General features: G+C 42.5%; 1 protein-coding gene, 1 long non-coding RNA gene and 2 other non-coding genes across 6 annotated transcripts; 1 reads left to right on the top strand and 3 right to left on the bottom strand.

Moving 5' to 3' along the window:
- Window positions 1–14: 14 nt before the first annotated feature.
- Window positions 15–1,325, bottom strand: LOC148322384 (uncharacterized). Its single transcript, XR_015846581.1, has 3 exons — window positions 1,184–1,325; window positions 587–677; window positions 15–399 (listed from the first exon to the last, which is right to left on the bottom strand). It is a non-coding gene; the product is annotated as an uncharacterized LOC148322384 (long non-coding RNA).
- On the bottom strand, window positions 465–554 carry LOC148322386 (small nucleolar RNA SNORD88). Its single transcript, XR_015846720.1, has one exon. It is a non-coding gene; the product is annotated as a small nucleolar RNA SNORD88 (small nucleolar RNA).
- On the bottom strand, window positions 750–840 carry LOC148322385 (small nucleolar RNA SNORD88). The gene has a single exon (XR_015846719.1). It is a non-coding gene; the product is annotated as a small nucleolar RNA SNORD88 (small nucleolar RNA).
- Window positions 1,326–2,236: 911 nt separating the features above from the next.
- On the top strand, window positions 2,237–11,635 carry LOC148322383 (protein kinase C and casein kinase II substrate protein 3). Of its 3 annotated transcripts, XM_088316067.1 has the most exons (11): window positions 2,237–2,364; window positions 3,081–3,408; window positions 5,272–5,339; window positions 7,380–7,536; window positions 8,133–8,368; window positions 8,484–8,639; window positions 8,847–9,022; window positions 9,585–9,705; window positions 10,343–10,413; window positions 10,483–10,562; window positions 10,654–11,635. In XM_088316067.1, exons 3-11 carry the CDS (start codon window positions 5,280–5,282, stop codon window positions 10,761–10,763), a joined length of 1,167 nt encoding a protein of 388 aa, XP_088172193.1. In that variant the 5' UTR covers window positions 2,237–2,364; window positions 3,081–3,408; window positions 5,272–5,279; the 3' UTR covers window positions 10,764–11,635. The 3 variants fall into 3 exon arrangements, with proteins under 3 accessions (XP_088172193.1, XP_088172194.1, XP_088172192.1); XM_088316068.1 differs by lacking the exon at window positions 2,237–2,364 and having other exon boundaries at window positions 2,901–3,408; XM_088316066.1 differs by lacking the exons at window positions 2,237–2,364; window positions 3,081–3,408 and having other exon boundaries at window positions 3,450–5,339.
- Window positions 11,636–12,753: the final 1,118 nt, after the last annotated feature.

Raw genomic sequence — 12,753 nt, 5'->3', positions numbered from 1 at the left:
TGGACACCATAAAATACCTTGAATTCATTTTATTCCCAATTGAAATATAGTGAACATTTCATCCATGAACTTCAACCTTAACTGTCAACGTTCAAATTAATTTCTAAACTACAATAAATTAGATTAAAAAAAAATTCAATTAAAGTCATCCCTCCATATTTGACAAGACAGGAGACGATGCCCATCTCCACTGGTGGGATGTGACACCCAAGGGGTGCTGGCACTCATTTCTGCCACTTGTATGCGCCATCTTGTAAGCACGGAGGGCACCATCTGGCCCACGTGGTACCGAGTACCACCAACAGACGTGCATCCGGTGTTAGATGAAGCACATCCCGACGGGTAGGTTAGGGTCCACAAGAATGTTGCAGATCATTCTTTGAGTAATCACGTGACGACCTTGAAAAGAAGGAAATATACTTCAGAGAGATGATAAATCCACTGAAAAAAATTAAATGTTAATTTCACATCTCAGACTCTGCCATGTCAGGAGCAGAGCTGCACTTTCATCAACAGAATATTTCTGAGCCCAGTGCAATCCATCATAGAAATAATTTATTAAAATTAATAATCAATTAAAAATTACCTCAGTGTCTTGACGACCACATTTGGTAACCCCCGAACACACCATCGTGGGTCCACGCGTGGATGATTCCATTAGGGTTTTAAGTGGGGATCTGCAAAGAAAAAAAGTGAACAAAAAAAGTTACAATGAGAACATTGTCAATGTGCGTCTTTTTTTGCTAATTTGTCTCCTCAGGAACTTTGGTTTGTCAAGGCCAAAGTTGCACAGAATCGCCATATGGTCTCAGAGCCCAGTGCACGTCATCACAGGAGCATTGAAAATGGAAACAAATTAAAACATGTTGCGTTAGCTTGTAGCAACATAGACACCGGGAAGGCTAACCATGTGCGCAGAGGCCCACTGGTTCGCGAGTCCATTGAACAAATGCGACAATTTGGCGTTTTCTCACGAATAATCAATGACAAGAGTGAGTAAGAGTGGTTAAAAAAATATATATACTTTTAAATCGGTTAAGATTGCAATCCAATTGTGTCAAATTAGCTGCAGTTTAAGAAAAAAACTAGCACACTCATAAAATACGATCCGCAAAGTCCCTGTTGCTCTCCTTAAAAAAAAAATAAAAATGGACATATCTTTATCTTAAAAGTTGAATCGTACCTTACACTGTTGAACGTCACCATTGAAAATGAACGACTTGTCTACGGCTGCTTCGCTTTTATGCTCGTTTACTGGCTTCCGGTCACATGTTGTGCGCTGCACTGCCATCGCGTGGATGGAGGCCGTACAGCAAGGCAGTTTAACCAGACCCCGTTTAAAAAATCTGCTCGTTCTGCGCTTCCAAGCCGATTAAGTAACGACATTGTCGATTAATACGGGGATGATGTTCACGAGTAGTGACAACGATCTTCTGTGTTCAATTCGGCACGATACGTTAAAGTCAAGTCAAAAACTTTTTACTCTTTTTACCACTTTCTAAATTCATGCTAATTTGTATTTGAATGATTCCATTTAACGCGGCCATGCGGATTAATTGGTGACATGAGTAATTACGATTGCAATAATATTTACGAATGGTGATAACGTACTTGTGCTTCTGAGTTTAATTCGGCATGGTGAAATCATGTTAAAATCATGGATGCTGCGCCCCCTCCCTACCCCTCACAACATACTCACAGACGCACAAAGATCCACTTTCAAAGTGAGTTGTGGCAAAAGTCCATTTAAAAATCAAAAATAAAAATTAAAAAAGTTAGTTTACCTTCACCTCTCTGATTAACTGACAGCTCAAGCAATTAATCTGCCAATCATGCTCACAACTTGTGCCAATGTGCCTTTTGTGCTTAATTTGTCAAAAGTTTGATGCAATAATATAATAAGCTTCCTTTTGGGCATTTTATAAAACCAGAAAGTGAATCGATATGATTGCAACGGGACTTCATTTGAAATTCATCAAATGCATTGTTGTCCCGCCGGTGAACTAAAAACACGAACAATTGATATGAAGTTAGTTCCAAGTAAACCTGCCATGCTTCTTTGTTTCATTCGGCGATCTGTTTAATGCAATGGTCAACTTTCCGCCTATTTAAGTAACCTTAAAAGTGCATTTGAAAGGCGGCGTCTCCCGCGTCTTGGTGTCTGCTACCGTTTTAACCACAGGACATCGCAGTGTGTGTGTCCTGTCTTGTTGTCCGCTTTTGATGGCAGGATGACTAACGGCTGGATTACCGTCTACTGACTGCTGCTTCCAGCCGGCATGACGACGCAACAGCTGTCTCAACCGGCTTACTACAAGACAAGTTGGGACACCGTCGGATAGCACGAGAGCTCCACAATGTGAGGTAATACAACATGCACGCATGAGAGACACAAGACATGAGTTCCAGGAACTTTTAGTCGATTACGCGGATTTCCTGGAACTAAAGTTCCAATCATTTTAAACCCTTTTTCCTTGTAGTTGTAGTTATTAGTTGTTGTTATTAGTAGTTGCATTTACTGAGTTACTTTTGCAGGGACTTGTTTTTGGCCTTTGAGACGTGATAGAATGTTCTCTCAAAATATTCCTAGTAAAGTTTCTGCACTCTAAAGACACCTTTGTATTTGTAGTTCCTAAAACAAAAAATGTTTACTTTTAGGCCACGCCCCCAAAAGTTCCAGGGCCTCTTGAAAGTAACACAAATTGGTCTGCACAAATTGCCGCAAAACAAAATTTTCCAGGTTATAGTTTGTGCTGCCGGAATGCACAATTTCCACCTAAGGTTGCTGTAAAATTTCTATCTTGATACTTGTGGTTCCTGGAAGTAAACAGAAAAGGTTCATGGAACACTCAAACATCCAAGTCACACATGTCATGTCTCACACACACACACACACACATATGCCGGATGTGTCTTCCAGCTGTGCTTGCAGGGGAATGCTGAGGGGGTAAAGAGGGAAATTTTGTGCTGCGTTGAGCTTATTTTGTGGGGCAATAAAGTTCATAATGGGCTCAACTGTGACACACACACACACACACCCACACACACACACACAACGTAACCAAAGATTGTGCATGAAGTTGAAGACGGCGAGCTCACAGAAGCGCAACACAAAGAACAAGAGAGTCCTGCAGCTGTTTCTGGGAGGTAAAAGGGGGAAGAAAGACCTAACAGGGGGCGGCGAAGGAGGACAGAGGAAGGAGGGGCGAGGAGGCTTGTGGAAGGGAGGAGGAAGAGGAGGCCAACTCATCTGACACAAGCGCAAAAAAACGCCAAAGGGAAGGGAGACGTTCGGGAGCGGCGACCACTTGGAAAAATCGACAAGACGAGAGCAGGATTGGAAACAAAAAAAAGAAGATTGGGTGGAAAGTGATTACGTTGACAACAGAAGAAGAAAACTTTTACAAAGTGAGTATCTAAAGCGAGTCATCCTTGTTCTGTTCTTCAGTCCTTGCTGTTTTTTGTGTGTTTGTGTGTGTGTGTGTGTGCTGAGTTATGTCTGACAGATGAAAACGGGGGCAAGGGGGTGGGCCTAACGCCTCACGCTCGTTTGGCTGCAGGATTCGAGCCCCCTCGGTTGCCAGGAAGCGCCACATGAACTTTTTTTTTTTTTCAAATGTTCTAAATTGACCAGGAATCTAAGCTACTTGTTGTCCCAATTGGGGCCTCTGCAAGCTTGTGCACCAAGTGAACTTGGCATGCACTGGGAAAAAAGTTCACGTTGGACCATTTAAGGCCTCTTTAAGTGGAAAGTAAAGCTTTGTGTGGCAAGTTCTACTTGAAGCATGACAAGACTCCTCTTAAAAATCACCCATTTTAGCCTCGGATTTCTGATTAACGGATGACAGAGGTAATTAATGACTGCAGTATTCACGAGTGGTCCCAACGTATTAATTCGGCTCAGGTAGAATAATGTCTAGTTAACTTGTAATTACAAACTTATAACACTTTGGTCCACTTACACAGGAGTTAATGCAACTGTGACAATACTCCATTAAAAAAAAGTGCAAATTAACATTGGCTGGCTGATAAGTGATGCCACAAGCAATTAACGTGACTATGATGTTAACGAGAGGTGGCGAAATGCTTTTGTGATGAATTCGTCTTCATTTATGCTGCAGTGATGTTGAAATCGGTTTGCCATTAGGGACTTTTATGCATTTTCAAAATGAGTTGCATGCAACTGTAACAAGACCCCATTCGCTAAATCTGCTAATTTAACGTTGCCATGGTGATTTACTGATGATGCAAGCAATTAATTTGACAATAATGTTCATGTGTCGCACGAATGCAGTTTTCTGTTTAATTCTGCGTCGTTTTTGACAACGTTATGTCAACTAAGCTTCACGCTGGAAATTTTTGGGTTTATATTCACGTAGATTGAGCCAATAATGACTCCAGTTAAAAATCAGCAAAATTTAATGTTGGATGGCGAAACAGAGGATACCACCCGTAATTGGTGGAACGAGACTGTTTTCAAATTACAGCAACTGTAACAAGAGTCCTTTAAAAAAATCAACCATTTAGTGTCGGATTGCTGAAAAAGTGATGACACAAGTCGTTTATTATAAAGATGATGTAACGAGCAATAGCGAAACACTTCTGTGTTTAATTCGGCATGATGCACTAACATCACATCAACATGATATTTGATTGACAGACGACTTTTAAAAGTAGCACTCCTACACCCCCATGTCTATACAACACAGGAAGTGGAGGTCAGGGTTCAAATTCATGGCAATTCATTACCTCCTTCAGGGTTATGTCGCCCTCGCCAGAGAATGAGAACGAGACAGACAGGGCGAGGCGCTGAGCATGTGATGATGATTGGACGTATAATGGCAGCAGGCATCAAGTCTGTGCGGGGAAAAAGCTTCGGCGCTCTGGATGGGAAGGTGAATGCCGTGCTAGCGTTAGCAAGCGTGGGAATCAACATGAATTTGGACAGGAAGTTGCTACTTGTATGTTCCCACCAGATCTATTTTTAGGCCTCACTGAGTTAAAAATTGTCAGATTTTAATAAACCAAAAGCTGATTGGGGGGGGGGTCACATTCTTTCAGATCACCGTGACAGGCTAGTCAACGGTTAGCAAAGTTAGCATTACGGCATGATTGTGCTTGGAGAACCTGTGCATGTGACGTGATATTTGGTGAAACATCAGATAAAGCTGTGCGTCCCGTGTGGCACATGATGACATCAGAGCGATTTGATTGGCTAGCTGGCTATAACTAAATGGGACTTGACACTAACGAGAATGCTTCCTTTCGCAGGCGCCAAAATGTCGACGCTGCCAGCCGACAACAACCGCGAGGATGCTAACAATCGTAGCTTTTGGATGGTAAGATGTTCAGATCCAAGAATTTGAAAATGTCTTTTAAAAAAAAAAGACAAACATTATCAGTCTGCTTTTGTGGAGAACTGCAGAAATCTGAAAATATTTAATATTAAGAAACTGAAATTCCGAGGATTTAATTTAAAATGTAAACAAGGTCTCCAAACAATTAAAAGTTGACCCTGCCTTCATTTTATCTTGATTATAGTCATTTATTCCGGGGAAAATTGTTAAACCATTATCAGACTGCCTTAAGAAGGACATTGTAACATGAAAAAAAATGCTACTGTGTGTGATGGCGTGCGAGTCTATACACATGACAAAGTGCCGTCTGCGCTAGAGGCGGCGGCTCTCTCGTGGCTAACAAGGTGTTCTTTGTTTAAATAAAAATCAGTCATTACGACTCCAAAGCCTGACCGTGGATACGCTCTCGATTGTGTTTCATATGACACAATAGTTGAATCCAAATCATATTGAGATGAGAAAACATTTTGGCTTTTGACAACGTGACATTCATTACAAGGCTGCCCCTCCCCCTTCTTTGTTTCCAGTTAGCATGCTACGCTACACTAATTGGATGCAGCTCACAGTTGAGACACAAGAAGCAGTGTGTCAACTCCTGTTGCCAGAATGTCCAGCCATTCCCTCAATGCGGACGTTTTGTACTTTTATTTATCTGATGCATACAATTTGTTATATGTCGCTCCCAATTTTATTTTATTTCATTTTTGGTACCAACTTTTAACAAATAAACATCTCATCAATCTTTATAAAACACTTTTTGCCCACAGGTCGGGGTCTAAAACCCTTTGCCGGGCACTGGAGTGCTTTCCATCCGGCTACATGTTAGCATTTTGACCATTTTCATTTGAAACTGAAATAGTTCCTGACTGCAAAGCAAGATTTATTTCTTAGTTATTTTTACTTAGTTATATATTTATGTTCATTATTTTATATAGTGCACATATATATTTTAATGGATTTATTCAATTATGTTTGGGTGGCGCGATCTTTCTTTCTTGCTATATGTTAGCATTTCTACAACTAGCATGTTAGCATTCATTTATTTCTACACTTGCTTAATTCTCTTTTTGTTTGTATTTGTCATGTTCCCAACCATTGTTTTTTTGCACAGATATACCAAACTGCGCACACACGCACACACACCCCCACACACCCACACACACACCCCCACACGCACACCAGAAAATGTCTATTAGTGTTAGGCTAGCCATGCTAGCATTGCAGACTTCCCGGAATCTACTGCAAACAGTACAGAACCTCTTCTTGATGCTAGCGTGTTAGCATCTGCCAACTGGTTTTGTGCTGTGTTGTTTCCGTTGGCCCGCCAGCGGATTCCTCAGCTGGATCTGCTTAGGGAAGACACACGCGCGCAAACTCACGCGCACGCACATGCGCGCGACTCTAAACTCACTCAATCTTTCTCTGTCACACACTCTCAATCTCTTACATTCTAATTCTCCTCTTCCACCACACATTCACCCTCACATTCACACTCTCTCATCGTCTCTTTCTCAACACGCTCACTCACACACTGTGAAGTCCTTAATAACAGACTACAAGAACCCCATCAAACATTCAAAAAGCAATTCTGACAGTTGGATTGCCACATCGTTTCATACATCTGAAAGGCTCCGGAGGGCTTTTCCAATAAATGTTCCTTCCTATTTATCTTAATTCCACGATCATTTCCTGCCATGTCATGAAAAGAGATGACTTACTGTCGAGCTGACAGTAAAAAGAAGTGCAGGAAGAGTCGAAGGCTGCCAGGAAACTTTGGACTGTGACATCCAAGCTCCACATCCACAAACTGGCCTCTCTCTCCTTATGTGTATCCTTTGTATCCTTTGGCGTCCTCTGGTGGCCGTCCTGGTAACTGCTGGCCCAGACGCCACTTGAAGGGAAATTTGCATCATGTCCCATTGACCTCTGACCTTGTCTGTCGATTTCATGAGCAAACAAGCTTAGCTAACATCATTATTTTGATTATGAAGCACTAAGACCACGTCCCTTTTGTCTTTGTAGCCCGGCAACTACCAGCGCACGGTACGACGCACGGAGGACGCATTCCAGGCATGCGGCGACCTGGCGACGTGCATCCAGGAGCGAGCCCGAGTGGAGCGTCAGTACGCGTTGCAGCTCAACGAGTGGAGCAACAAGTGGAAGCCGCACGTGGATTCCAGTGAGTGCTCGAATGTCGAGTCAATACAAGACTCATTTTGCCGGACTAAAAAGACTAGAACCTCTCAGGACTTAAACCTTGACTTGACACTAAAACTTTCTCTTGTGACTGGAACCTACATTTAGGAGCAAAATATTCTTTTGGGACTAGAGTCATCTCCCAGAACTGAAATCATTCTCTTTGGACTAAGACCTCCCAGGAATAGAACCATCTCTTCGAACTAAAATCTTCAGGACTAGTACCCTCATTAAAGAGTTGATTTTTCCTTTGAGACTAAAACCTCTTAAAACTAGAACCTTCTCTCAGAATCCATTTTCTCGACACTAGAATATTTTAGGGAACAAAAACTTTGTCAACAGAACAACTTTCTCTGGAGACGAAAACTTCTTGGGACTTGAACCTTCTCTCTGGACTAAAGCGTTCCCTTGAGACTATAACTACTATCTCAGGAAAGACTGTAGTCCAAAGGTTGGTATAGATTGGTTTGTTGAATGTTTACAGCTACCAGCGTATCCAAAACTGAGATTATGAATATAGAAATATAACATTTATAAAATATTGAGTCAGTGTCAATGATTGGCCTTGCTCTTCCTCAGGTCCTATGTACGGGTCCCTGCTGAAGGCCTGGCAGTGTTTTCTGTCTTCGGCCGACCGTCTGGCAACTCTGCACGCGTCCATCTGCCGCTCCCTGGTAACCGAAGACGCAGAGAGGTTGAGGACCTGGCAGAAGGACGCCTTCACCAAGAAGATCTTCGGGGGGTTCAAGGAGGCCCAGGACGCAGAGACGGGCTACGCCAGAGCTCAGAAACCTTGGACCAAACGCCTCAAAAAGGTTGGTAAGAGTCCGGCTGTTCAAAGTTAAATTGCGTTGATCGTCCTAACTGGTGGAAACGGAGCTTTTCATCGCTTAGGATGTCGAGTGTGACCTTTATTTTGTGTGTCGTCAGCTGGATAAAGCCAGGCGGGCGTACCACAAGGCGAGTCGCAAGGAGCACGCCACAAGGGAGCGCGAGTCACAGGCACGGGCCAATCAGAATGTCGCGGCGGACAAGCAGAAGAAGATTCAGGAGGACCGAGAGATGGTTCAACAGGAGACACACAAGGTAACGAACCGACAGCAGTAAGAGTAAAAGAGTCTTTTTTAATTGTATTGTTTGTTAATTAATCGGTCCCATTAAATTGGTTTATTGATTTCTTGTCCCTCAAACTGAAAGGTTTAAATGAAAGAGCAGAGCATTTTATGTGACTGTTGGGCCCACGCCTGCTTTAGTACATCCTAAATCCATTTTAATGGCTTGGCGCATCGACAGGTGCGAAGCCGCTACGAGAAAGTCCTGGAGGAGACCAATCGTTACGCCCCTCGCTACATGGAGGAGATGGAGGCCATCTTTGACCAGTCGCAGGACGAGGAGCGCAAGAGGATCGTCTTCTTCAAGCAGGCCTTCCTCTCCTTCGACAAGCACCTCGACGTCACCACCAACGACAGGTAGCCGCACCCGCGTCTAATCGCATCATGATTGCATAGTCGCCTCAACGTCATACGTAGGACAATCACGATCTCCCGACACCAAAGATGCCGCTGCATATTGAATTAAAACTTAACTGTTACCATTGTTAATTAAAAAGACCTTCACCCAACTTCAAAAGAACTGAACAGAACTTTGAAGGCAGCCCCTGTATATTCAAATTAACTGCAAAGGTACGGCTCAACTTCAAACATAAACACCGTATTCAATGACCCAAAGTCGTTTATTTAAAAGAACTTCAAAGGTACTACTGTATATCTGAAATGAATTTCTAAGGCACTACTGTATATTCAAATGAACTTCAAGGGTACCACTGTATATCTTAATGATCTCCACTGTATATGTAAATAAGTGCAGCATTCAACCGTAACCGCTTCCTCTCCCACTTGCATCAAACTAACAGGAAAATAATATTCCTCCCTGCTCATAAATTCACGCCGGTCAGCACTTAATGAAATTCGTAATACATCATCTGCATATTGATAAACATCATCAATCACTTTCGTTTCTCCCGTTGCGCAGTGTGAAGGAAGTTTACAGCCAGCTACGTGACACGGTGGCGGCCATCGACGAGCACGAGGACCTCCGCTGGTGGAAGAACACGCACGGGCCGGGCATGCCCACCGACTGGCCGCACTTCCAGGTGCCTGTCACGGCTAATTAGCTTAGCATAAGAAAAAAAAAAAAAACAAGTGGACACAGAGCTAACTTGTTGATAACTATGAGTTGGTTAGCAAGCCTCAATGCAAGTAGGAAGCTAACATTAAGTCGCGAACGCAGAGCTACACTTGACGGTTGTCAACAGGTCATTTAGCCTCAGTGAGCTAACATTAGCCACCGGACACAGGGTTAGTAAACTTCTGGGCTAATTGTCAACAAGCATCCGTGAGGTGGTTAGCCTCAGTGCGTGTATGCTAATCTCCAAAAGGCAAGAACATGTTAACAGGGCTCTCTGCTAGTAGCGAGCTAAAATAAGTTAGTGAAACGACGTCTATTTGTCTGCTAACAGTCGGCAGGTGTTTTTATGTCCGTTAGCCTCAATGCTAGTCGCAAGCTAATATTATCCCGCAGATGCAAAGCTAAAATTGTTTGATAACTGTCCGCAGTTGTCAATGAGCCGTTAGCTACAAAGCTACTAGCAAGCTAATATTAAATGCTGAGTTGTAAAGTCAAAATATGGTCTAGTGTTTTGCTGAACATGCTAGTCGTTAGCTAACATTTACTCATGCTAACACACTAATTCTTTTTCTTTTTTTTTTTTTTATTGAATGGATGTTCAGGAATGGACGCCAGAGAAAAAAAATAAAAAAGGGAAAGAGGTGGTTGGAGAGAAAGCAACATTAGAGAAGAGGTAAATAAATTGAACATAAAAGTGCGATGATGATGATACGGTCAATGACCTTTTTTTTTTTCTAATAAGTGCAATGATTGTTGGTGTGAGGGTGAGAGCGTTGTATGACTACGTCGGCCAGGAGACGGATGAACTCTCCTTCAAAGCTGGTAAACGTCACCGCCAACTTTTTTTTTGTGCATGAAACAAAAAAAACCCCCAAAAAAGACAAAATATTCCTATTCGTCTTCCTCTTTGCAGGCGAAGAGTTCTTGAAGACTGAGGAAGAGGACGACCAAGGCTGGTGTAGGGGGGTGAAGGACGGTGGCCTGGAGGGACTTTATCCCGCTAATTACGTGGAGGTGGTCTAGCGCAAAAACATATTGTATATTTAATTGAGTTGTTATTTTTTTCTCCTGTGGATGTTTGCTTTCTTAGAAAAAAAAATGCTGTACAAAAAAATGTAGCTGTTAGCCAAAGATCTGTGAACCCTTGACATACAGAGATTAAGATTTTGTTATTTTCCAAAGTTCACCGTAGCTACCGCAAACATTTCCTTTCCTTTTCTTTATGAAGTTCTGCTCTATTCCGAAGTTACGTTACAAAGTTTTGTTCCGAATGTTCGTTACGAGTGCGCGTTATGAAGTTACATCACAAAGTTGCGTTGCGAGGGTTGCGAAGGTCCATTATGTAGCAATGTTGTGAAGGTAAGCTACAAGTTTACGTTTTGACTGTGTGCTTCAAATCTAGTTAGTCAATTTACATTACAAATCGATTGATGTTATTAATGCCAGTTAAAACCAGATGTTACGAAAGGACTTTACAGAGGTACTTTAGAATTGTGTGATTGTTTTTTAGTAATTTTATTTCTGGCTCTACTGTTTGGTGTAACCACACAAGTCGTCTGGCGTGCCAGAGAAAATTCTACATTGTACATTTTTACCTTACTAAGCACATTAGTGATTCCAACGAGACGCATGCTTAAACGCCAAGCTGTCTGTATTTATTGTCGTGTTGAAGTGTGATGCTAAAAGTTGTATTTAATATGCTTCTTTGTTCACAAGAAACTGTTTTAATTAGCAAAAAATACCACTTTTGGTTCCTTTAAATATACATCTCCGAATCTTATCTGCAACTTTATGAATATAAGTGTTGCATTCTGCTTTGACCGTATCCACTATGTGTGTAGCACAAATTATTTTTCTTATTTTTTTTTTTTTAGGAAATAAACTTTTGTAATTTTCGTGTGTGTATGTGCCAACCTACTTATACCATAAAAATGGGTACATATATTCTTCCGCGGGAGCGCGCATGGAAGGCTTGCCCGCGCGTGTGAGTGTGTGCGTGTGCGTGCGCGTGTGTGAGTCATGGCGCCGTCACATTTGGGAGTCTTCACCCAAATCAGACGTCAAGTGTTGCTTGCAAACGCGCCCAGAGGCAATCGCGGGTGACTGCAGGTCAAACGTTGCTCCTTATCCAGACATCACTAGTCGAGTCAGAGTGTTTCTGACGTCCACATATGGCCGATTGGCCGCCACTTTACACCTACTCCAGCTCTCAAACACACACAAATGTAAACTTTAAAAAGAAGACACACTTCGCTGTGTTACCAGATCTTTTTCAGTTTGTTTTAATTGATGTCAATACGCTTTTGCAGGTTTATGTTGAGTAAACTGTAAACTTCACGTGAGCGTGGCAAGCTCTATTGTTTTATTTTGAAGATTTGTTGACTAACTGCTGTGAATTCAGTTCAGGTGAAGTCCCTGCTACTACAAAGCGCTTGCCTCTTAATTGTTTTCTTTCCTTGCAAGTCAAACGAGGGGGGAAATTATCCCAAGGTCTCTTACAACTGCTCATCTCACGGCATCACGGTCCTTGGTTTGACTGCAAAATTCAAAACCGTTAATGTGAGCCCCCCCCTTCTAAATACCGATTTAATTTACACTAATGATTCTGAAACATTTGTTGCGCGATGTTAGGCCACATCCAGTACTTTGTTACGGCCGCACTTGCTTTTCAAGTGCTCTATAAATAAAGTGGAGTTGAGTCTTTAAGCGGCTCCACTCCTGATGAAGACTTCGTGCCGATTGCAGGCTGCACTTAGGGAGCTGGGATGATGAAGCGTCCCGGTGAACAAAATGAATAAAAGGTCTTGTGACACCTCGAGGAAAAAAAACAAAAGAGTTATAAGTGTGCTGCCTCACTGCAGCCAAGTGGCGAGTGGATGAAGACGTTGCTCATCTTGTTTGGGGGAACGTCAACGTGGAACGACAAGCCGACTTGACGATCGGAGTGCTTGTTTTTCTTTTGGTCTGCCACTGACGACTTTTTTTTCCCCTCTTGGCCTCCGTCCACCAAAGC

The sequence above is a fragment of the Idiotropiscis lumnitzeri genome, chromosome 15, assembly GCF_059441095.1.
Source record: "Idiotropiscis lumnitzeri isolate Australia: NSW breed Sydney's pygmy pipehorse chromosome 15, RoL_Ilum_1.0, whole genome shotgun sequence".
Lineage (NCBI taxonomy): Eukaryota > Metazoa > Chordata > Actinopteri > Syngnathiformes > Syngnathidae > Idiotropiscis > Idiotropiscis lumnitzeri.
This window is presented reverse-complemented; position numbering and strand designations above follow the sequence as displayed.

Bases quoted from the DNA above. Each gene is read 5' to 3' on its own strand.
- LOC148322383 (XM_088316066.1), top strand. From the start codon at position 5,256: ATGCTTCCTTTCGCAGGCGCCAAAATGTCGACGCTGCCAGCCGACAAC. The intron at 5,340-7,379 runs GTAAGATGTTCA...TTGTCTTTGTAG, and splicing joins ACAATCGTAGCTTTTGGATG to CCCGGCAACTACCAGCGCAC. The intron at 10,563-10,653 runs GTAAACGTCACC...TCCTCTTTGCAG, and splicing joins TGAACTCTCCTTCAAAGCTG to GCGAAGAGTTCTTGAAGACT.